The 26,867-nt window shown below is 35.3% G+C and overlaps 1 protein-coding gene across 4 annotated transcripts in view; it reads right to left on the bottom strand.

Moving 5' to 3' along the window:
* The window catches only part of spidr (scaffold protein involved in DNA repair), a 384,626-nt gene that overhangs the window by 17,066 nt on the left and 340,693 nt on the right, over positions 1 to 26,867 (bottom strand). For all 4 annotated transcript variants that reach the window (XM_039754491.1, XM_039754492.1, XM_039754495.1 and 1 more), the window contains exons 13-16: positions 24,832 to 24,972; positions 24,342 to 24,401; positions 16,841 to 17,042; positions 9,687 to 9,836 (exon numbers count right to left, since the gene is read on the bottom strand). In XM_039754491.1, the coding sequence (XP_039610425.1) occupies positions 9,687 to 9,836; positions 16,841 to 17,042; positions 24,342 to 24,401; positions 24,832 to 24,972 (553 nt within the window). The remainder of the gene's footprint in view (positions 1 to 9,686; positions 9,837 to 16,840; positions 17,043 to 24,341; positions 24,402 to 24,831; positions 24,973 to 26,867) is intronic.

Genomic DNA, 26,867 nt, shown 5'->3' with positions numbered 1-26,867 from the left:
CTTTTCTAAGGGAAGACAATGACCTCAAATTTAAAGGTGCTAATTCTTATCCTAGCTAAATCACATCCAGCTGTGACCTTTAGTGTACATTGGAATCTGATGAAGTCAGCAGGACAACATCATGTGAAAACAAAGTAGATGGAACCATGAAGTTCTCAGAGCAAATACTCTCTAAATCTTGAATGAACCATGATATCCTGGCCTTGAAAATCATGAACAAAAAGGGAAATAAGACACACCCCTGAAAGAGTCCACAACTTATATCGTCGATGAGACCCACTACACTGTATCTTCTAGGATCAAGCCTAAAAAACAATGAGGAACTACTTGCACACATTTATGTAAGGTAGAATTCAACTTATTAAGTTTATTACACAGAAAATCACCCAAAAAATCCTGGACCATCGAAAAGTGTGTGAACTGACGACATGAAGAATCATCTTCGCGCCGAACTGGAATCATCCCTGCATAAATCAAAGTCATCCAGATGATCTGGATCTGCGTAATTAAATCTGGACCACCCTATATGTGCTAACAGTGATGTAAAGGCAATTATGGTTTGTTTGTCCTTCTCCACTTTAAGCCCATCTGGGAGTACACCAAACACAGCTATTAATAGATTAGGAAGGATTGTGACACCAAGGCTGTCTGATAGGCATTTAAAAATTTTTATTCAGAATGATGTTAATTTGGTACACAACCAAATCATGTGGCCTAGAGAGGCAAGAGCTCGATTATAATGTTCACAGGTTGGTTCTTGCCCTGGAAACATTTTGGACAACTTTAAATGAGACAGATGTTCTTGATAAATGATTTTAAGTTGAATAAATGAATTCTTTGAATATATGGAGCTAGAGTAAATTATGTGAATGGCTGTCTTACACTCCTTTTCTTAAATGTTGAGTAAGAGATACTTTTCCCACTATATTCTGGGATCTTTAAAAGGAATGGGCTTTAAAATGGTTTTATATATTATAGAAATGCTGTGCGTGTCTTCAAGACTGATCAATATTTCTTCTGGAATAGAAATGGGTGGGAGGTGAGGGAAAACTGGGCAGATTTGGTTTAACAAAGTTTCTAATTTGGAGATAGTGGAGAAATTGTGTTACTGGGATGCTAAATTTGGAGTATAATTGTTCGTAGGATGCAAAGACATTATTTATATTCTGTACAAATGTCTAAATGATTTAATCCCATATGTTTTCCCAACATTAAAAATTATGTAAGTATGAGAGGGTGGAAAAAGGTGGTTATAATGTAGACTTGCCACAGATAAGAAATTCTCTAAATTGAAGAGAAGCATTGAAATGCTTCCTACATTGGTCCCATATTCTGAGTGAATGAAAGACAATTGGGTTGTTAGTATATTGACGATACCTTGTATTTACTGGTGTACAAAACAAGGAATAAAAAAAAGTACTGCAGGATTTAATTTCTATTGCAGACCAAGTTAGTGTGTGTTCATCTATTTGTGCCAATGTCCAGGTTTTTATAGCTTGCATATTTGCCACCCAGTAATAAAACTGAAAAATAGGTAGAGCCATGCCACCTTCTGATTTAGGTCATTGTAGGGTTGCCCTTTAGACGCATGAATATTTCAAATTCCAAATAAATGAAGTTATGATTGAATCAAATTTCTTAAAATATTATTTCTTGATGTATATGGGTATGTTTTGAAATAGAAACAGAAGCAAAATCTTGTTGAAAAATACTGTATATACTCACGTATAAGTTGGGTCTTGAAACCTGAAAAATTAATTATAAAATCAGACCCTGACTTATACGCCCATTCAAAAATGCAACACTTAATTTTTTTTTTTTTTACATCTTCTTACCTCCTCCAATCTCGCATAAGTTTCTCAGATGCATTGAATTTTGTTGCAGCAGCACAGTTACCAATTTCTTTCACCACTTCAACAACATTTAAATTAAAACCAGCTTCATATTTTCTTCTGATCAAACGCTCCATCGTAGATAAGAGATGCTCTTACGATAAAGGTGTGAGATACAAAAAACACAAATCAGTGCAAACGTTGCTTTGGAATAGTTCGGGTATTACCGTGTGGTCACATAGGCACAACAGAAAGAGAGAGGTAAATAGGTAAATAACATTCGATCTGGCTCTTACATACAAAGGACGGTGTATGTAAGGACGGTGCATGTGCCCAAAACATTAACATTTATATGTTACTTACATAAAAACCAGATCAAATGTTATTTAACTTTATTTATTTACTTACTTCCTACAGCGTAAAGTCACAAGTAGAGTGCAGAGCTTCCTATGTACATATACAAATTACAACGATGGCAAAAGTGTGACGTGCATTCTTGCTCCGATGTAGAACCGTAGTCATGATCTAAGTTGACCTCTGTTATAGCGCGTCTATGTGAAAACAGGAGAGTCAAATGTGGGGGGGGTTTGGTTGGGATCGTGAACGTGGCTGAGAGAATAAAACTGAATAAAAAAAAAAAAAAGGCTAACCTTTACAAGTATCATAAATTATACCGGCTGTTACAGACTGGAATCAAATGTACGTTTTTATTCTAAAATAGTAAGAATACGAGCAGCTCACTTCTCAAAACGGACTCATCCAGGATCAAACCCGTGAAGTTTTGATTACCAGTCAACAGTTGATACCGTTGCACCACAGAAGCAGACGTAGCAAATGCGTGTCAATGTTGCACCCTAACGCAGGTTCTTTTTATGCAGTTTTATCTTTGAATAAAAGAGCATGTGTTCTGTTATATTTGTACCTTTTGTGAAAGTGTTTTTTTGATATTTGGAATTCAGGCTTCACACATTATACACTTCATGTCTACAGTTTGTTAATTATTATTAAAACATGAAAAACGTGTTTGTTTTAACAATGTGTTTACATAGATCGTTGTAGACACGTAACACACATGAAATGTGTGTTCCAAATAATGATATAGTATTTATAAAAGGTGTCATTTTGCTTGACTTCTCACTCTATACAACTCTAAGCAACTGACATGCAGGTAAACAGACTTAAGCTGAGAAAACTGTGTGGTGGTGGGGGGATGTGATAGTAGGCTGCTGGCTGTTTGCTGCTCATCCACACATTTACAGAACAATAGACGCTGACGGAGAAGTGCAAAGCGATTTAAGGTGGGATGGATCTACAAGTTTTTTCGTAGGCTCTGGTAATTCTAGTGTTAAATAGGCTTTGAAGATTGTAAGCTAAGTGTCCGCCTGACCCCCACCCCCATTTTGCTTCTCCAAGTGAGGCTAGACAAGATTTCATGAAGTCCCAGTCCTCTGACATGCCTAGAGACAGGAGCATGTCCAGAATAAAACAAGCCCCCAAGCAGCAGTGTAGAAGGAATAAAGTAGATATATCTATTGGCAATACAGTCCAAATACTATAAACCTAGAATATAATCTTGAACAGGCCTGAAAAAATAAACCCAGGGTATGATGTTCAACAGTACCCATGGAGAAGCAGATAACGTATGATAGTATAATCCTAATACAATAAACCAAGGGTGTGATGGACATATACTGTACATATAATTATAACTGTAATTAAAACAATAAAGTAGCAGGGAAGGAAGTAGAATGTATAATTACTGTAAAAGTCTCATTGCAAATAAGCCAAATTGCAGGTAAAATCTTTATCACCTTGCCCAGGACACAATGTGAGTCATGATCGTCTTTCAAAAAGTGTCGGGATGAAATTTTTTAGTTCTTTTTCTGCTTCATCTGGAGAACTAAAAATGTAGAACTTGCCTTGAATGTCCACTATCAGTTTAGCAGGATACAAGAGGCTGTATTTGAATTTGGCTTTGTGTAAATGCTGTTCATTGCTGTAAAGTGGGCACGTTTACCAGCTGTTGAAGGTGAAAAATCAGGGAAAATGCGAATGCTGTTATTTTCAAATATAATCTTTTGTTTCAGAATGAGAAGCAACATCAGATTTTCTTTAAAATGTACAATAAGACTTCTAGGTTTTGAGGTGTATGCAGTAAGCTGATGATTAGGGCCCACGATTTACCGCGGCAAGAAATGGTAAATTCCGCGGGGTGGCAAATCCAGTACCATAACTCCATAAGACTAATTCGTAAACCAAGCAAAATAAATGCAATTTTTCTTATTCTTAATCCTTAATAATAATCAATCATGATTCGTAGCACTAATCAAATATGTATATCAAAGCGTTCACATCCGCACATTTTAATCCACAGATTTGCTTTAGGCAAATGATGCTGAAACATATGTAGGCATAATATTATTCTCAACAAACTATTGAATAAAGTTTCTAAAGTTATTGTTAATTTATTGTTGAAGAAAACGGCACTGTAAGCTCGTAGGATTTCTTGTGACAGAGAATATCGCAGTGGTGACAACACTGATCCATATTTTGAGAACGAACATTCCACATCAACAGAAGACATTGTCAATGCAATGCAAACTTTAGCAATAGCTGCTAAGCGAGGCAGTCTGTCCTCTAAGGCACGCCAAAAAGCAGTGATATCAGCTGGAATCACTTCTCGAGATGCTATGTCCAGATAAGCTTGCCATTCGTCTGCTGCAGCCATCATTGTTGGCACTAATTGTGCAAGATCAGCAAAATTCTTCGATAAGAGTGGTAGCTGTCGTGGATCAAATATTCTCACAGATCTGAATAGGTCTATTGCCGGCTGTTTGGTTCCCACAAAATATTCTTCAAGTTTAGCAGCAGCATTGTGCTTTGCATCTTCACAGCTGCTGGTTGCAATTGGAAATCCGGATGATTTCAGGCAAGACAATAAGTCAGACACTTTGTTGTAGACATCGACAGCCATGAATGACTGTGCCTCAAAAGAAGTCAGAGTGTTCATAGTTGGCTGGCAGTGAACAGATACATATTCAAGTTCAGCTCTCAGCTCGTTAAGTTTATCAGTACTTTGCAGCAACGCCGACAGCTTCTTTAACTGGACTGTAGCTCGATTGGGCTAAAGAAAGAACTTCAAGAAGTAATCAAAACTAATCATACTAATATCAATATGCCTCACATTATGAGATTTCATTCAGATATGGTATTTTCCGCAGCAGTTTGATTAATTCCGCGGCGTGGCGTTTTATTGCTGCAAAACCCTAAATTCCGCGGTGTGGCGTTAAATTCCGCGGGTCGCGGTAAATCATGGGCCCTACTGATGATATCCTGGTGTCTAATTTGAATTCCTCTCCAGTTATTTGAGGGAACAGTTCAGCAATAAATTTCACTGGGTCTGGGCTTTCACGGTTTTCAAGGAGACCTTCAATTTTGATATTATTCCTTCTAGATCTATCTTCTACCGCAGCCAGTCCCTAAGCACTTTGCATTCAGATTTTGTAGCCATTGCTTTTTTGTCAGCGGCGTCAATTTTTGGATGAAACTCTTTCTGACAGTCATGCTTATATATGAATGCATATACTGTAATTGAAGCCCCATGGGTTGAGTAAATCCAGAATACTTCAGGATGATAAAAAAAGGAAAAATAACACCCATGCTAACGGAGTTCCATCTCAGACTTCCATCTCCCAAAACGGACAACTGGAGCTGGGTGGATGTGCAGTGTGTGGTGTGGCATACATCCCAGGTCTTTTACCCTTATTCGAAATCTGGCTAGGGTGCCTTCTGTTTAAAAGTTTCCAAGTTTTTTCCTTTATCTGTGTGGTTTATTTGACAGGGTGTTCACTTTACTTTTACAGTCAAAACACATTGTGTCATATTGTCATTATATTGAGTTAGTTTGTGCCTCTGGTCAATCACTATCATGAAACATGATGGCAACCTGCTGCATGTACTATATAAAGTAGGTTCAGGTGCCAGATCTGCCCAGTTCTCAAAATCTGAAGAAATAAAAATACTATGTAATAAATTAAATATATAATAAAAAATACTAGGAGTGTCATGGTGGAACAAAGTTTAGCTTTAATTCCTCACAATTCCAGAATCATTGGTTCAGATCTCAGTATGTGTAAGTTACACATTCTCTCCATGAAGGACTGATTTTTATCTAAACACTCCAGTGTTCCCCATCAGATGTGATGGTTAGATTAATTGCTTTCATGTGAGTTGTGTGTAAGAGTGTGTTTGTGTGAGTGAGTCTGGAGATGGACTAGTGCTTTGTCCAGCACTGAATTCTGGTGTGTGTCAGATATGGCAAGGATAGCTTCTATCCCTCATGACCCTGAACTGGATTAAGCAGGTTTGAAAATGTATGGATGGAAATAATACTAATAACAGGGAGGATTATAAGATTCTTAGCCACAGCTTAATTAAGACTTTGCCACATCAGGGCTAAACTGTCTTCTTTAGTAAATCCTACTCTGTAAAAATCTTACAAAGGATAAAGTGTTTGTAAGTACGTTTGCGTGCGTGCACTGCCTCAACGGCTAGAAAAGGGACAGGATAAGAGATGATTGAAAGGCAACGAGTGAGAAAGTTGTGTGGGAAAATTATGGTGATGAGTAACTTTGAAGACAATAGTTCCATATTCAGTAACCACAAATAACCACAACCCTGTACTTTAAAGAACAAAAGAAACAAAAGAAAATCAAAATAACAGTAAGCCCACATCATATTTTATATATATATATATATATATATATATATATATATATATATATATATATATACATATATATATATATATATATATATAATATATATAGTAAAAAAGGAGTTACAGTATATGCTTAGGAGAGATAAACAATGAATATATGATTAAATCTTGATTTTAACCAGTCAATAAAAAAAAGTCTTTTTTATTGCGGATTGTAAACTACAGCATAATTTGCAGTATAATCAATTTATATCATGATTATAAAACATACATTATTTCCTCCTAATTATGGAATTGTCCTTTCTTACTTTATACAGAATATTAAAGAACATTTTGAACTTTAACAATAAATGTTACATTAGCATTACAAATGAAAGGTGCAGTTAATTTACAATTGTTGCAGATTAGTGTTGAAAGTTTATGTAAGGTGATAAGCTGTGATCTTTTTAATAACAATAAATACTTTTATTAACCTGGATCGGAAGGTGAATTTATTTTTTTAAGGATTCTGTTAATCTGATTATTTTTCTTAAGGATATCTCTTACTTGGAAAATATTTTTACACACACTATATGCTTCTTTTGATTCTTGACTGCACTCTTATTGTACAGATAGTTGCTGTATAAAATATTTAACTCTTTACAGTGATTGTGTGAAAGGGGTTATATAAAGAAAAAACTGAATTAGTATTAGTATTTATTTTGAAACCTCTGTTGTTAAAATTTAACAATTTATTACTTTTATTTCTTAAGGGATACCTTCTGCTATAAAGAAGGTTTCACAAGTTGTCAGTGTAGAGTGTTGTATGATAATATTAAGTTTAATCACACACAAAGCAGAAATACAAGTGTGAGATAAAACACTTACAATTTTATATTTTTCAAAGAAGAATAACATAAGCCGCCAAGTGGTTAAATCTTTCAAATGTATCACTGAAAATAACTAAGTATGTGCTAACAACCATTTTAGATGATATCACCTTAAGTAATGTTTTATTTTCTTTAACTGGTAAGTGAGTCTGTAACAGGGATAGGCACAGAACAGTGGCTAAAGTGACTGAAGCTCCTGCCCTTATTGGCCCAAGTACCCCCTTCTCCCATTTGGACCTAACTGATTACATCCAAGGTCAATTTCACGTTTCCTTAATGTTGTAATAAACAGGGAAAAGTAGACATGCCTTGCAACATGCCTTGTTAAAAGTAAGGAGGCAATTGTTTACTGTCCAATGTGGAAATAAAGCTTGGCTATAATTATTGCTAAGAATTTTACAAAAAAGGAATGTTTTTCAAGCTACACACATTCACTTTGCTTATAAAGGCAGCTTTATAGATGGCTTATTATGATTATCAGTTACTACCCACTTGCAGATTTATAAAATAACTTTTTTCAAAACGCACAGCATTTTCAGCCAAGCAACTCAAGCACATTGCAGCTGGGCAAAGTGTTGTGCCACGCCAGGCACCTGTGACAATACCCCTTTGTATTTCAAAGATGAAAAGAGACAAACCAATTTTGCTAGTAATATTCAAGCTTAGTCCGATGAACCTAACAGAAAGTATTTCATTCTGATTCCCTGACCTAAGGAACAGTGCCCGAGCCATGCTAAGTATGTTCAAAAAGTCTGATATCTAATGTTTCCAACACAGCTTCAATTACTGAAAATCTATGCCACATTGCCTGCATCAACAACAAATGCTGAACAAAATTTTTCCATGCTCAATTTATTTGAGTCTGAACTCAGAATCTATCTGGACCAGAATGGCTTTGATTTCCAATTGTCCATAGAGAAAGGTTAACATTAGCAAAAAGAAGTCTCTGCAATCCATCAAAACACAGGGTCCGAAAAGATTTTCTTGTAAAACTCAAAACATGATAATGCCTCGAAAGCAAAAGGTTATTATTTTTGTTACTGGAGGATCTTAACACACAAACATATGGTACCAGATGATCTGCTTTACAGGCTTTCTGAATATCTGACACATATATGAGCAGTGGATAGAGAGTAGTGTCTTTCCTGATAATTTGACATAAATCAGCTAGCATTAACATACATTTTTTGCCAGGGTAATTAATATTATAATGCCTCTGAAGTTACATCTAAATTCCCTGTAAAATAAAAAAAACAGAAAAATTATTTTTTTTAACAATTCCTGTCCAATAAAGTGTCCCTTCTTCCTTTTTGAGTCATGTCCTATCAAAAGGTCTGTACATGACATCAGTCTGTAACAAAGTTCTACCAGTTGATTAGAGCTAATTAAAGCAGATCAAGTTGTACTTCAGCTTCAATTATTAAGATTAATTAGAACACAAACTTTGTAGATTGAGATACTTTCACTATCAATCATCTTTTTAAAAGGTCCATTTTAATAAACATATCATGTCAGACATTGTGCCTGAATTCAGTTAAATGTGATCAGTACTTATTCTAGTACTAGGCTGACCCGCCTTTTAAGGCGACCGACTTTTAAGTTGACCACTTCTTAAGGCAATTCAATATGTAGATCAATTTGATATTTTATACAAACTCATTAATTTGGTTATATTGCATTTGAGCGGTATTACTTTAATACTCCTAGTTTCTGTTATTTTTGTGATGAAATTTAAACTTTTTTTCTATATTGAGGTCGCCCTTTTGAACCCCCCTGATATTTACTACGCGGTGAGGCATTTGTACTCCATCAACATTAATTATTTCCAGAGACATAATTTTGTCTATTTTTTCAGCGCATCGCACACAAAAGCAAGGGAACGATGGGAGCAGCAGAACTCTGCTCACATCATGTCGCTTCGTACCGCAAGCTGCAAGTAGTAAGTCTGTGATAAGTGGCATACCGTTACGCTTTCCACTCACGGGACTGAAGGACAATCCCGACTGCTCTTATATAGTAAGAAAGAAGAAGAAGATATTGCAGTCTGGAGTAGAAAATCATCTTTTACCTGGAAAGCCGAAACTACAAATCCCATCGTGCATTGCAAAATGGACAGGACGTGTGTGAAACTCTGCGCCTGCGTATCACTCACGGGACGGAAGGACACCCGACCGCTTTTATATAGAAGGATGACTATTTTATGTAACAATATTCAATGATTTAATTCAGCATATGTAATGAAGTGAACTTTCTGCTTATACTAACCTTTCACAGTACAAATTGAGTTTGCCACTGTTGTCGATCCCAGCTCATCTAAAGATAGCGGACCAGAAAGCAACTCCAGACTCTTTATTTCCTCACTGGATGGCAGAGTTTCTTTCTGCAGAACAGTTCTCTCCACACACATAATAACTCCTGCAAAAAGAAAGCAATGGTAAGATAAAATACAAAGCATGTGTTTCCATCTCTGTTAACATCTTACCAATATATTTTTGTTGCCTGGCAATGCAATTTATTTGCCCATTCTTAAATTTATTTACAACAAAAAAAAATGTTTTTCTATAATTTTATAGGTCAGATAAGTATAAGATAAAATATGGATTTGAGCGTTCTAGACAGCCATACTAAATGGAATGACAAAAATCACAGTGCTTTTTGGTTCAATATTTCCAGATTGAGAGAAAACATATAAATTAACATTCTAAATTCATTTAATCCCTTTAAAGAGAGTCGGGGGGCTGAAACCTGTTCTGACAGAACTGGACACTGAGCAAACTCCAGCCATGGACAGAAGGTCAACCCATTGCTGGCTCACTCTTGCACATACCCACGCTCACAATTACATGAGTCTAATTCAGACTGGTCAGTTATTGTAACCTGTATGCATTAAGGGATGTGGATACGGAGTACCTGGAGCAAAATTCACAGTGACAACTGGAGATCAACTCTGCAACATTAATTACTTGTTTTGAGATTCAAATGAAGAATGTCAGATTCTTTGTTTCATCTTTTTTACCCTGCATCTTGTAATAAATTGGAGTTAAAATCATAATAATACCACCAACTTTTATGTTTTCTCAGATGCTTTGGCCTTACCAAAGTTCCTTGCAACTATCCACTTCTCTAATTTCTGAGTAAATGAAATTAATTACCAGCTTTCTATTATTGTTTACATTTCTCAGCCATTACTTTTCCTCGCTAAGTTTCTGAAATACAGTGCAGCCAAAAATTATTTGTACACTGTGAAAAAATGGTCAAACATTGAAATTAAACTGAGGATATTGAAGAACAAACTTTAAAAACTGTTGAAAATGTTACAATCACTTGTCTGTTATGTAAAGAAACAAGAAAAACATTTACTCAAAACAATCTTGAAGTGTTTTCAAATTATGTAATTTATTGCCTTCAAACAATTACCTATACACCTGGTCACTGGAGTTTTCTCAAAGTATTTGGTAGGCCCTCCTTTGGCAGCAATAACAGCATGCACCCTCATGAGCAGGTTTTCAACAAGGATATTGCACTGGGTCAAGGCTCTCCCATCTGCGCTGGAGTCTTTCAAATTATGTTTGTTGCTTGGTGGGTCTGCTGGGCATTTCCTTTTCATCTCATCCCAGAAGTCCTCAATAGAATGGAGATCCAGACTTTGTGGGGGCCACTCAAACACTTTCAACCTTTTTTTTTGACAAGGAAGGCTTTCACATGTTTTGCAGAGTGATTGGGGTCATTACCTTGTTGGAAAATGTAGCAACACCCAAACTGGGTGGACAAGATCCCCTCATACACCTCAGAATTCATGATGACTTCAATAAAATGCAAATTGCAGACACCAGTCTCTGTCATGCAACCCCAAACCAATACACTCCCACAAGCAAGCTTGATGTTTGGATTTAGGCACTGGTGGCTATACTCCTCCTTCAAGTTGTGACACACTATCTGACAACTATCTGATCCAAACATGTTGAATTTGGATTCATCAGACCATAAAACTGATTTCCAGAAGCAGATAGGCTTGTCAACATGCTCCTTGGGAAATTTAAGACGTTTCAGTTTGTTCTTTTTACTTATAAATGGCTTCTTACGAGAAAGCCTTCCATGAAGCCCATGTTTGATTAGCCTGGTCTTTATTGTTTGTGTGCAAACCTGAATTTCAGTAGCCTCATTGACTTGCTTTGCAATTTGTGGAGCAGATAGCTTACAGTTTTCCATGGCAAGCTCTTTGATGTACTGGTCTGTCCTTGATCTGGTCTTTCTTGTACTCCCTCTGCCCTCCAGATTAAAGATTTCACCAGACATCTTAAATTTCTGAGTGATGTAGTGCACAGTAGTGTGCCTCATATATCAAGTCAGGTGGCAATTTTGCAAACAGATTGGGTATTTCAGCAGTTTTAACCATGTTGGGAAACTCAACTACCTCTGCAAAAGCTTGTGTGGAGAATGACCACCAAGGCTACTTGTAGATACTAAGGGCACCCAATTACCTGCCTATATGGAAAACCTGCTGTTATGTACTGTGTTAAATAATCTCACTTATCACTGAGAACTTCTCCCATTGTGACATATTCATTCAACTCTATGAACAGCCAGGTGTACAAGTGATTGTTTACAGGCAATAAATTCCATAATTTGAAAACACTTCCACCATATGTTTGGAATAAAAGTTTTTCTTGTTTCTTTAAATAACACACAAGCAAACAGTAACATATTAGACAGTTTTTAAAGTTTTTTCTTCAATATCCTCAATTTCAATTATATTTGTGACCATTTTTTCAGTGTACAAATAATTTTTGGCTGCACTGTATATCCTTAATGGCATAACTCTTATCTTGATATAAATAAATTGTGTGGGGCTGAAGAGTGTTTGTATTCCTGAAAGAGATATTCAACATGTCATATGTTATTTTAACCACAAAACTCACACTTTACCCCCACTAATTAAAAATCTTATAGGTTCCAAAAATGTAGGTCTCTTTGTTCAAAATGTAGTGTTAGTTTTGCATGGTATTTAAGAAGCCCAACCCAGGACTACAAATGTATTTTAACCCTCATGTTTAACAGGGCAGACCTGCGTGTCTACCAACATAAGACACAGAAAAAAATCCTGAATAACTGGTTTTACCACATGTCCTAGTTTCCTTTTAAATGTCTTTTCAGCTTCAGTCTAAAGTTTTTTTTTCTTTTAGTGTAATCAATGTTAGTGATTGAAATGGGTATAGTTAGCATAAAGTTGGAGGTTATAGAAAAATATCATTTAAAGGGTAAATGCAATAAAGTGACTATTACTTCTAAGTCACAATACATATTGCAAATGTAACGAAGTATTTAAATAGAGAATCTTGGAGCTAACAAATTTGCATAGCTAAGTTTAATGAGAAAACATGTATACAAACATCTCTTTCAGTTGTCTTATAATAAGTGAACGTTAATAAATTAAAGGGGATTTCAAATATCTAGAAGAAAACAATCATCTCTCAAAAAATATTTGGAAAGTAAAAAAAAATTTAAAGAATATTCGCTATTTTCTAGATGACTAAATACATAATGTTTATTTTCTTCTGCTGTTCACTTAAAGTGTTGATGCTTATTGTTCCTGATAGATTGCCATGTACAAACACAGAAATATAGGTGTTTTTCACAGACTATCAGTGGCACATATCAGTTCTTTGTTTCTCCATCGCAATAAAAAAATAATAGTTATGCTCAGACAGAGCAAAGGACGACTTAACTAAAATGCAAATGATCTGAATCAGAAATTGTCAAATTCAGCCGTAAGGGGCTGACATAATCATGTTTTTAACCCATTTAACAAATAGTGTCGAATTCAAATTCTCTAAAAAAAGCCCATTTGTTTAGTTACTAAATTTTATCACTTAGTTGTTATGTGTATATAAAAAACTGACTTATGTATGCACCTGTTTTGTAACAAATATAATGATGAGCTATTTTATATATATTTATGTACATACAGAAATATATACTGTAGACTGCTAAAACATATTAAACAAAGAATTGTGAAATAATACTTAGTAACGAAGTACCTGACCTGACAAGAGACACTTTGGTTAAAAATGCATTGGTTAAGCAACAGTACACAGTCACCTTCTATACTTGGTTATAGCTCTCCACCCTGTACAACATCTGTTTTCTGAATGCTGGTTAACGTAAAACTAGCTGATGTCTCCTTCTCCATAGTAACTGATTATCTGCAGTCTGTTTGTTTGCTTTGTTATTTTTAGAACTCCCATTGAGTGAATGAATTGACTAGTGAATGATTTTCAAATACATTTTACTTTTTTGAACACATCACTTAGACAAAAGGAAGAATTCTGAGATTTTAAGTTAAGGTCCATTTGGGAATGGACCAAGGACTAATAATACTTATTGATCATGGCACCAAAGAGTCATAACATGCAAAAGGTTCAGCCAGATACTCCTCTGTACATGTGGAAAATAAACTTGACCTTTGTATTCTGGGCATTTACACTAGCGATGTTCATTTTTTGCACTATTTAAAATGTATATGCATACTTTAAACAATATCATATACAGTAAATACATACTAAATATTCTATAATGTCAGTCTGTTTATTAAATGAGCTTAAAAATAGATGGAGAGAATGTTGGAATACGGTTTAGCAAAATCGACTTTGAATATAACAATGTGATATCTTGCAACGTTTGTGCTTTTTGAATGTTGGTTTATCTTTATTCTATACATATATACAGTAATTTGATATTCTTTATTCTATATACACACACACTGTATAAATATTCTGTATTAAATGGCTCTTCATAAAATTACATATGCTGGCAATGTTGTGACATGTAGTGGTTAGTGAAAAATGGCCTACTCCAGTTTATTAACAGATAACAAACATACAAATGTAAGAAAGATTTTGATGGAAATAGGCATTTTAAGGAAAGATAGGTTATCAGATTCTATCTAATTTGACCAAAACCATAACCAAGTTTAAAAAAAAATACAATTAGCTTGCCAAGTGGGTAAGGCTTTGGACTTCATATCCTGTGGTTGTGAGTTAGAATCCCACTACAGACACTTTGTGACTTTGAGCAAGTCACTTCACCTACATGTGCTCCAATTGGAAAAATAAGAGAAATGTAATCAACTGTATTTCAAATATTGTAAGTCACTACGGATGAAAGCCATCACACAAATAAGTAAATTAAAAAAAAGATAAATGATATGCAAGGACCCCCAAATTGCTATTTTCATCTAAAATAATTACGGTAACTACTGAAGGAATGATAACACAATTTAGAAATATTGACTAAAAGATTGCTGTTTCCTCATTAAACAGTAATAGAACACAAGCATATTTGTAGATACGAATTTACATAATCTTGCCATAGAATGTCAGCTGCATAAAACAAAATAATAAATCAGATTAAAAATGTAAAAAGCAGAAAAAGGTGTAGTATAATGTGTCATAATTAGGTATGAGAACACTCAAATACTAGTCATTTATTGTCTAGCTATACACAAATTTGCTCTACAGTTCATTTTAAGGTGTATATGACAGCAAATACAGTACAGCAGAAGTAAACTGAAAGACAGTGTTTTGGGAAACGTTCCCAAAATACATCATTCAGCCAAATTCAAAATTATATTCTGATTACGAGTCCTGAATGGTGTACCTGTGTACTGTAAATTCAAAGTATGGCAAATGATAAAAAAAAGAACGCAATGATAAAATAAACTTTGCACATGATTGCAAGAAGAGATGTTTGAATCATGAGTATCTGCAGGATGCTCTCAAAGAGTTAAAATCTCACAGTATCTGGGGTGATTTGTTATGGGGGTGAGGGCTGAACGCACGCTAAGGAGATGAGCTCAGAACATCTGCTGGCTTGCTGCAGCTGCTGCTGGCGAGCTGTGTGTTCTGCTTGTCGTTGTTTAAAGAGCTGGGAACACATGAAGCATGTCTGCCAAAAGCATTCCAACTGCTAGGTCAGATGTCCGTGGACTTGTTTTAAATTGTTTGTAAGTAGGGCGTGACATGCAAAAGTCACCATCTAACGGGTTTTGCTTCCTAAGGTTGTAATGGCTAGTCTCGCGTGTCATCAAAGTGTCTCTCCGAGATGATCTGGTCTCGATCGCTTCGCTCAACCCCCGTAGGCGCGCTACACTCCTGCCACTTCGCGTCTCTCCTGCTTGTGTTGTGAAGGGGGGAGCTGAATGCACGCTAAGGAGAAGCTGATGGATCAGCTACTGCCTTTGTGCTGCTTCTGCCAAGATGCGTGTTCTGCTTGTCGCTCTGCACATCGATCATTTGAAAACCTGTACAGCAGCTGTCATTATGTCTCACTGCCATGTCTTGTGTGGCATTAAAATGTCTCTCGCGGGATGTCAAATTGTCTTCTGAGAAGATCATGCCTTGTCTCCCTGCCAAGATTTTTTTTTATAATAGAGAGATGTTACTTATATTCTTAGCCCGACATCCACATATTATATGTGTTTACAAAGTGTGTTTTAATAAGTTTACATGTGTTTAAAGCATGTGGGATGGGTATTTTAAGGCTTCAACTATAAAAAAAAAAATGTTATTTATATGGTCTTTCTATATCATGGATTTTCACCTATCGCTGATGGGTCTGGAACGAAACTTCCGCGATAGGCGGGGGATCACTGTATTGTCAACATGCCTTTTAACCACCCTGCACATGTTTGTGTGCTCTATCTCCTCCCCATTTCAAGGAAAGTTACATTTTCCATAGTAAAGGCAAGAAATATGAAAATATCTCCAATTGCTACTGTGCTGACATGATTTTAAACAACATTAACCATAATAAACTCTATAGCTATAGCTATTATTACCATTCCCATTTTTTAAATCTTAACCACTTCCTGAATATTTATATACTCTTTATGATGGAACAGGTAACCTGAGAATATTCAGGGAACAAAGCAAAAATTCCCATATTTTATAAGCTTTAGGTCAACATTTTAGTTTTTGGACATGCATTTACATAATGTTTTTTTTGTTTGATTAATTACCAAATCATTTTTATATTATTGCAGACAAAATATATTTACAAAAATCATCAAATAAATTGCAGAACAGCAGAAGATAATAATAGATTCACTAGATCTTTAAAATTAGTTTGAAAGATTAATCTTCCTTTAATTTTACTGTATAGTGCAGCCCATATATTGTAAAAAGATCATCAGTCATTGTGGACTGCAGATGTGAAGAATAAGGTCAGTGAGGCCCTCTTATTCATAAAACTGCACAATTTATAGTACACAAATGTGGCATATAACCTGATACTAAAACAGATGTATATACCTACTGTATTTATAATCTAATAAAATAAATTCCCTTTCAGTGCGCGGTCAGTCACTAAGTAAAATAACAGCAAGCAAACATTTTGGTAAAAATATAGACATGTTAACATACCATTGTCTATGACAGCATCCTTAAAAAGAAGTTCACAGGGTGCAGAATTCTGTAGAGCTTTTGTTAACTCAGCATCAATCACACAAGATGTGGTCACACAAACCGCTACCACTCTAGGAATTCTCTGCTTGTTTTCATTGGAAGACTGCAAGTATGAATCAGTTACAAATAGCCAGGACTCATTCTGTACTAGGTAATGGCTCTGGAGTGGGGGAAAAAAATCATACATTTATCAATTAAAATGAGCTCAAGAACTTCACTTGAAATCATGCTCCATGAATAAAGTCAACTAATATCCACTGTGAAACACATCACCTCATATTGGTCAGCATACATTTATGAGATATTTAGCTTTTCAAAAAACACAGTAATATAAGAGTATATTTATTTATAAAAATCAGTTTAGTGCCTATAATAGTAATGGTAAGATTCCACTTATTCGCTTGTTTTTGGTTCCCCAATTATATTAATATTAGCAACAGCAAGATATATAAAAACAAGTTATGTAAAAAAATCATTTAGTTTATTAGTTACTGTTAGTATTTTGATGAAGTATTTTGTTTATAATACATATTACAAAAACAAGGTCTTTATTTTTCTGTCCAACAGTTGTAGAGAAAGGTAAGCTGAATCAGTTTATGTCAGCTACACCAAAATGAACTGAACACATCAGGAAAAGCAAGTTGAGTCTGAGTCATGCTGCTTAAAGATCAGAAAAGAAAAGCCTGAGGCTACTTTTAAGCATGACCAGAGAATCTCTGGAATTCATTTCTATAGATTGATACCCACAATGGGTGTTATACTATAAAAATGTTACAAGAAACCAAAACTATTTGTAATGTGATGCATTGGTAACACAAATATTCCTGAGCTGTATTCCTTAGAATTTTGAACTAAACAATAATCATTTTCTTTTACCATTTATACATTGTCACTTAATTAGTCACTGTAATCATGACTCTTCAAGTCTGACCAACAAGCAAAGAAAAATAATAAGATCATGGTATTGAAGGTACAGAGAGGCCAAGTAAAGCTCATGCTACAGGGAAACTTGAGGAAGAAGATCTGAATCACACTGACAACTGTAGCATTGGTTTTCTTCAGTCTTCTTCTTTTGGCTTCTCCTGTTAGGGGTTGCCACAGTGGATCATCCTCTTCCATATCTTTTTGTCCTCTGCATCTTATTCTGTTACACCCATCACCTGCATGTCCTCTCTCACCACATCTATAAACCTTCTCTTAGGCCTTCCTCTTTTTCTCATCCCTGGCAGCTCTATCCTTAGCATCCTTCTCCCAATATACCCAGCATCTCTCCTCTGCACATGTCCAAACCCATGCAATCTTGCCTATCTGACTTTGTCTCCCAACTATCCAACTTGAGCTGACCTTCTAATGTCCTTGTTTCTAATCCTATCCATCTTTGTCACACTCAATGCAAATCTCAGCAGCCTTAATTCTGCTAACTCCAGCTCTGCCTCCTGCTTTCTGGTCAGTGCCACTGTCTTCAACCCAAATAACATAGCTGGTCTGACTACCATCCTGTATACTTTCTCTTTCACTCTTCCTGATACCAGTCTGTCATAGATTACTCCTGACACTCTTCTCCACCCATTCCACACTGCCTGCACATACATACATACACACACAGTGGTACCTCGGTATACATCCTTAATCCGTTCCAGATCCTTTGACTTATACCAAACAGGACGTATACCAAATGAAATTTTCCCATAATAAATAAAGGGAAAATGATTAATCTGTTCCCATGAAAAAAATCCTATTGTTATTGGCATATTATACATTGATGGGGTTGTATAAAATAATTTAAACACTGCTTAATACTAAAATACATAAATACAAAAGCAATTAGATGAAATAAATGAAAATTTAACCTCATTTTACTTTTTACTAATGTCTTTGTTTTTCACAATCGTAGATACTGTCGTTCTCGGCATATGGTATGCAGCAGCCAAGTCCTGGATACAAATGCCACCTTCATACTTTTCAACAATCTTTAAGAAGGCTAATAGAATGTTAAGTTATATAGCACACTTAGTACAGTACAAGCCCAAGGAGGTTATGCTCAAGCTTTATAACACACTGGTGAGGCCTCATTTGGAGTACTGTGTATAGTTTTGATCTGCAGGCTACAAAAAGGACATAGCAGCACTAGAAAAAGTCCAGAGAAGAGTAGGCTGACTCTATGGCTACAGGTGATACATTATGAGGAAAGATTAAAACAGCCGAGCCATTTCAGCTTATGCAAAAGAAGATGAAGAAGAGACATGACTGAAGTGTTGGGAAGGGAATTAGTACAGTGGATTGAGCTTATTATAAAATCAGTTAATCAAGAACACAGGGACACAGTTGGAAACTTATTAAAGATAAAATTCACAGAAACATTTGAAAGTTTTTCTTTACACAGAGAACCATAGACACATAGAATACGCTACCAAGTAGTGCAGACAGTCGGACTTTACGGACTTTCAAAATTAGACTTGATGTTTGTTAGAAGAATTAAGCAGATAGGACTGGCAATTTTTGTTGGGCTGAATGGTTTTCATTTAGATTGTTATTATGTCTATCAACCCTATAGTCCACTGTTACCAACTGTTGGGCATTGTTTAAGGCTGGATGCTCTTATCAGTGGCACCTATGCATGATAATCATACTGCATAGCCTTATTATCCTATAGAATATACAATACATGGAAGTCACTAGGTTTTTGAACCTTTAGAGATTTCAACATAAATAATGTGTATACCTCCTTTGAACTATTACATTTATGAAAAATGTTTTTTGAAAATATTATTTGAAATCTAGAAATGTAAACAAATGCAACCTGATGAACTTTCCTTAACTTCCATCAATATCTATCCTGAAGTAACACTTTTTTTGATGAAGACACATTTAATATTTTAATAAATGTCAAGGAACTTTCCCCCAACTGATCTTAGAGAAATAATGGAAAGGGATCTCTCAATAGAAAATGCAGGAATGGAAATCAGTCATAAAATATTTTTTTCTACACTCTGGGCAGAGCATACCATAATTCATCTAAAAAACTGTGTATCACTCACATATATCTCATTTAAAACTGTCGACAGTGTATTCTAGACCAGATCCAAACTGTGATTATCATCATCAATTGCCTGTCTCACTAGGTCATGTTTTTTGGGAATGCTTCACACTTAAGACAATTCTGGTGTTAAAATATCTGCATACATCTCAGATCGACTGGATGACTGACAAAAAAAAGTGATATCCTAACACTACATTGCTTGCACAAAGACTCATTTTAGTTAACTGAAAGAGTATTATTCTCACCTCTCATAACTTGTTGGGAAAACAATTTTTATACTATACTATCTTCAACTGGAAAAACTAAAATATACTTTGTAAAGAATATTTCATTTTTTAATAGTTTGGCAAGAATTCATTAGTGTTGTTCTATAATAACCATGCTGGATCTCAGCTAAACCTTTTCTGTTGCCTTCAGTATGTAAGGCAATACATCAGATGAGGCTCTCTTGTCATATAAATCTCTAAAATGTGATGGAGAAGGGGGTTGAGTATTCAGTTTGATGTAATTTATTTTTTAAAAAGTCCTTTATTATTGTACTGATTGTAACTTTGATTGAATTATGCTTTAATGTTTGTATTTTAGGGCGGCACTGTGGTAGTGCTGCTGCCTTGCAGTAAGGAGACCTGGGTTTGCTTCCCAGGTCCTCCCTGCGTGGAGTTTGCATGTTCTCCCCGTGTCTGCGTGGGTTTCCTCCGGGTGCTCCGGTTTCCTCCCACCGTCCAAAGACATGCAGGTTAGGTGTACTGGCGATCCTAAATTGTCCCTAGTGTGTCCTTGGTGTGTCTCTGTGTGTGTGTGTGTGTGTGTCCTGTGGTGGGCTGGCGCCCTGCCCGAAGTTTGTTCCTGCCTTGCGCCCTGTGTTGGCTGGGATTGGCTTCAGCAGAACCCCATGACCCTGTGTTAGGATATAATGGGTTGGATAATGGATGGATGGATGTTTGCATTTTGTTCTCTTAATGATAATAATTGCAAAAACAATAATAATAATAAAGCATTCTACAAACAGAAACTGACTTTACATAGCCAACATAGTTGAGTTTCATTCACTCTACAAGGTTAAGAGATCTAAGAATTGAGAACAATGCTTCTGTTTATTTAAAGAATGCAAAAACAAAAACCCCTTCTATTACACTCAGTTATGTTAGAGTCTATGAATGATACAAGATGCACGAGTGACACACCTCTGATCTTTAAGACAATCAGATCAATATTTCTTTTTCATTCTGCCTAATTTCTATTCTTAACCTCAAATAAAAGACAAACAGCAGCAGGTTTTGGTTAAGAGTAGTATTTTATAACATCCTCACATCTGGAAGTTATTTAGTCATTTCCTGATTTGACCAATATGATGTCCCTGGAAAAAATGAGAACAAACAATTCTGAGGAAGAATAAAGTGTGAATCGAGAATATAAACAATTGACATGAAAATTTTAATAGGTATCTTCTTCAATTAAAACTATATGATTTGATAAAATGTAAAATTTCTGCAATAAATAGGCTGATATGAAAAAGCCCCCTAATAAACTGCTTACATTAAATGCACAAACAGGAGTACCAAAAGTATGTACAGTATGTTTTAGCAAATAATTCAGTAAAATATAACAAACATATGTTTAGTTGTGTGGATGCAGCTAGCTGGGGCACCGTCTCATTCACATCACGTTTCCTGGAACAGAGTGATAATTTATATTGTCATGATTTATTGGTAAGGTCTTTTAAATCAGAAAACTGTATTTCAAGTTACATAATGAATATAGAGAGTGTGAAGTACTGACTAACCAACTGTATAAGCCTGGATGCTGAACCAGCTCTCACCAAAGTCCTACTATTCATCACTAAGAAAGTTTACTTACTCTGGCAGTGTTTCACATTGAGAAAAAAGTGAACAATACTATGCACTTGTGATTTTAAGTCACTTTGGATGAAACAAAATACCTTTAGGTGTAAATAAATTCTATTCCATAAATCAAAACAGCTTAAAATGCAATATTTTAAATTCTGATCCACCATTACATGTGTAAGTTGAGAATGCAAACGGATGAGGAAGTTTGAAGACCTAAAGCCCAAGAAGACTAAAAGAAAGGAAGGAAAGCCAGAGTGGGTGCGAAAAATAGCCATGTCAGAAGATGAAGTGTGAAACTAGAAACTTAACTTGTTTTTAAAAATTAATTTAACTTCACGTCTTTTTCGTTCACAAGGGTCTCTTTGTCAGAAAACACTCTTGCCTTTGACCATTTTCACCCATTCAACCCTTGATTCTTCCCCATTCCTAACTATGATCAATTATGCATCATATTCATGCCCCACTTCAGCACAAACCCGTGTTTATTTTAAATTTGCAGGGGGAAATTCACTTTCATGTACTTTTTTTGTTTGTATTCCTACTCTCAATTTGAATTACATTTTAAAAAAGGTATGCTGTTTTTTCCCTGAAACAATAAGTTGATAATAAATCTTCTAGTAATTTTCTAATTTAGCACAGCTTTTGATTAGTAGTGACTAGGATAAAAAGAGACATACATAGAAATGTACATTAGCACTGTGCAACAGAAAACAAACCTTATGCAGAATTAAACTGCAGCCAGAGTGTTATGTCAAGAAGGGCAACATACAAACTGTTTGCTTTCCATAAGCTTATTTCTCTGTGCATTTTACGGAATAAAAACTGCTAGAGATAAAAGATTGTGTGAGATTGAAAAATTAAACATTGCGCCTTTCTTGGTCAGTCAAGTTTAACAGATGAATAGCTAGATTGCTTTTATTCCTACAGGCAGGTTTTTGAAGTTACATAGAAGTACCAGAAACTCAGAAGAAGCTGGTGTTCAGACGTCAGCAATGCTAATCCAATTATATTTATATTTTATATATTTATATTTCATATCCTTAGCATAGATAAGTAATAATAATGTTTTCAGCAGAAGGATACTATGAATTCAAAGATATTTGCTTGTTTGAAAGTTTTTGTTTATTTAAGATAAACAGTAAATTTGTTCAGGGAGCAGTTTGTTCCCTGACATTGCAGGTGGAAGTGCTCCTCAGTGCTGAACCCAATCAGGACACCCACAGGTCATGCTTGGAACTGGAGTTCAGAAATGCAGCCCTATCTGGGTCTTTGGGTGATGCCAGAGGGTGCTGTCTGGGGAGGACTGCCCTGGTTTCGGCATGACTAAGGAGGGAAAAAATCAATTGTGTATTGTCCTCTGGTATTGATCTTTTGTCTAATAATTATTGGAAATGAATTGTTGGCAAATAAATACCTTTATTTGAACCCGGAATTGTGTTGGGTAATACTGTGTGAGTGATTAAGTAACCTGCATACAGCAATAAGAAAAGGAAAATATTACACTTTGTGATAGTAGATGAAAACAGAAAGCTTGCAATGGGATTGTAAATTGAGCACATTTGCACACTGTGAACAGTAATGTAAACAGATATACAGAAAGACGTGACAGTATTATGTCTGGAAAGATCAAAATAACCTGACGTCTACAGTTGTAACAGCAGTGATAAACATTATAGTTTGATACAAGATCTAAATCATCTAGATAGTAACTGATAGTAACTTAACATTGTAACACAAGTCTTTTTCATTTAAAATTTGTATAACTGTTTATTTTCCAATTTGTTCTTCTGATTATTTGCACCTCAGACATTTGATAGACATTTACATACAGATATGACTCACAATACAACTTAAGTAAAAATATAGTAGAGTTGCACATTGCAACAATTGAATCCAAGGATTTTAATGAGTATGAAATATCATTAAGACAAAACTCCAATGCCTACCAAAATTAACAATAGTGTCTTTCGTGCTCTCTCAGATCAAAACAGGAATTAAAAAAATCACATAAATATAATTTAGTTATTTACAAGAGAGTCAGTAATACTCAATTGAAAATAAAGTCTCAGTTACCCCTCAAATGTTTGCTCACACGCAAAAGAATAAAGCCCGTTTCTTTTGAGGCCTGGCATAAAAGACAGAGGAAGAAATCGAGAGGTACACAAAAATCTACCAGTTCTTTACTTTTGCTCCCAGTCAAATAGCCCCTTCACCAACTTGGGAATTCATGATATCAACCAAGCCCTGTCTCCTTGCCTTCGTCTTCTTTTCCTTCTAGCATAAAAATGGCACTCCAACCAAAAAATGTGTGTAAGATTTGGACCAACTCTGGTTTATGAAACATGAATGTGGCTGCAATCTGTGCCATGAAATACTTTCCTTCACAGTAAATTTAACATCATTATTGAAGATAGTAGCACTCCAAATCATTCTGACATATTGCTTGAGCCATGGACATTTAGGAACAGCAAGTTGTGAGTAGTTCAAATTGCTCTGCATTAACATGTTTGTTCTCTAATTAATGTAGTTTTCATTTGATATTGCAAAAGAACGCATCACAAATTTCTCTTACCTGTAACCTACTGTATATAACAAATGCACTGAAACTGCAAACTCTGTTTCCAAAGTCATTCTAAAAGAGACACAAATAAGCAATATTTCTATAAACGTGAAAAAATACAAAACCAATGCATATTTTTAAAATTCAAAACAGTACATTTATTCTTGTTAAATAATGGCAGTTCTCTTGTTCACCATAGAAGAGGCTAAGACAGTTCATTATCTATTGTGAATAACACAGACATACTAAAACCTTTCCTTGGAATATGCAGAAAAAAGGACTACACTTGCAGCAATATCATTAAAATGCTAAAAATATAATATTTTCAGCTATATGACAAGTGTCAGTTTTCCATTACAGTTCTTAAGTTTACAGACAGCTCACAAGTAATGGCATGTGACAACTGAACATGTATAGACAATGTTTAACATTAATAATTTAAACATTGATAATGTTCTGTGTAACCCAGTCTAGTTTCTAATAGAAGTAGCTTGGCTAGTACCTCAAGAATTTCTCTGAGCCGATGTACTACTGGTGGTAGATACAAATCTGAGACTGTGTCCTTTAACACTTTCACAGCATCATCCACTCTGCATGTAGAAAGTATATAGCAGAAACAGGGGGCTGAGAGGATTGTATTATCCTGGCAGAAACATAAAAATAGAGTTGCACATACAGAAAATGAATTTAAAGTTCTTCATATTTTATTTTTACTGAATATAAGCAAAAGTATCACTCCAAATCCTACCAGTAGTGTTACCATGTGAAACACTGCCAGCTAATATTACATTTGTACAATTTTCAATATTATAAAAACCATTTTGAAATTTCACCTACACATGATTCATTTGAAGTTTCTCTTTAAAACTTCACATCATTTATACATAAATATTAACATGTTTTACTTTTTAACTTATGCACATTATCAATTAATTACTACGGTTAGATTGCCGGTCTAAATTGTGTACCTTTGTTTTGTTAGGAGCTTTAGAAATTGCATTGTGAAACAATTAGAAGTCTTACAGTGGTGAGTACATTCTGGGTTCATGAAAACATTGCTTTTTTTTTTTGCTTTTTTTTTTACTAAATGTGTCATTAATTACACCACTATACAAAGAATAACAATGCATTTGCAGGTGATATCCCTTAGTGGGCACTATCTTATACACCCATAACAACAAGGTATAAGCAAAAAGTAAACAAAAAAGTTCACAATATATAAACTGCACAAAAATAAACTTAAGGCAGAGGTGAACATATGGAAAAGCAGGGCTCTTATAAACTAAAAATTAACCAAAACCCTGCTTCCTCAATAGGTTTAAATTCCTGAATACTTGGTGAAGTGGTTCCATCACTTGAACACAATAAAAACCACACAAAGCTCTTATCTCCTTCCTTTTGATCTCTTATTTTCCACTCTCAAACCTGGCTCTTCTTCCTTCCACAAGCAGAGCCTTCAACACCATTTCTCATTTAGAGACCTCAGATTCAATCATCCTTTGCTTAGGAGGCAGCTTTGAACTCTATTTGGAGTCACTTCCTGGCAAGCCCAGAAAAAAAATCTTTGGGTCAAGGTCAACCATATGTTTTCTCCAGGGACACCAGAATAGTATCCTTGAGGAGTACTGCATGCTACCTCTCTGTTCTGTTTTGCTGTTGGTAAGCATTTACTGCATGAATACAGAATCACCCCAGCAGCTTCTCTGTTTCCACACTTGCCAATAACAGGGACTCTATCGCACACAAATTCATAAGTAGACTGATACTGCTGGTACTTTGCTATTGTGTTGAATGTTAGTTTGTTTAAAAGTGCTGTTCATAAGCAAGTGTATACTTCTTCTAGAGACAATCACTTGGAAATGAAAGTACATGCCAGTGATTTTCTAGTTTTAAAATATTTTTTAGTTATAGTTTTTTTTAATTTATTTTTATTCAGTTTAAGTTTTTTTTTTTTACCATTTTCCAATTTCAGTGTTTATTTTAGGTAAACCCGGACATTTTTCATTCCCAGGAATGGCCAACTTCGCATATATAGCATGTAAAAGTGTAAAAATCTAGAAATAACAGAGTTATAGTTGAAAACTGAAGACTTCATTGACGTCTGTCAGACAACAGCTTTGACCAGCAACTTGAAACTGCAATGCGTCAGTCTGTTGCATCCGCATTATCTGTGCCAAAAAACTTGCCATCACAGAATGATGACAAGAAACTGAATGCATCAGTAACAGTTGAAATGGCGGTGTTTCACAGCAACGGCAAGCGGGGGCGTTGTTTAGAACAAGTGTATCTATATCTGATGACTGTGTTGTCTACTTCAGTGGAGGCAAAGCATGCTTTCTCAGCAGCTGGCGTACTCTGCACGAAGTACTCTCTCATCTGGACGACCGCACACTGGACAAGTTATGCTTTCTACGCTCTTATTACTGCAACTAACTAGATCGAGGTGTCTACAGGTTTTCGGCTTGCGAGCTACATTTAAAATAACCAGGTCGAAATAATCTACATAAATTAAAAAGTGTGTATATATATATATATATA

This window comes from Polypterus senegalus, chromosome 5, assembly GCF_016835505.1.
Source record: "Polypterus senegalus isolate Bchr_013 chromosome 5, ASM1683550v1, whole genome shotgun sequence".
Taxonomy (NCBI): Eukaryota; Metazoa; Chordata; class Cladistia; order Polypteriformes; family Polypteridae; genus Polypterus; species Polypterus senegalus.
Note: the sequence above shows the minus strand (reverse complement) of the source record. Positions and strands in the feature narration are given on the sequence as shown.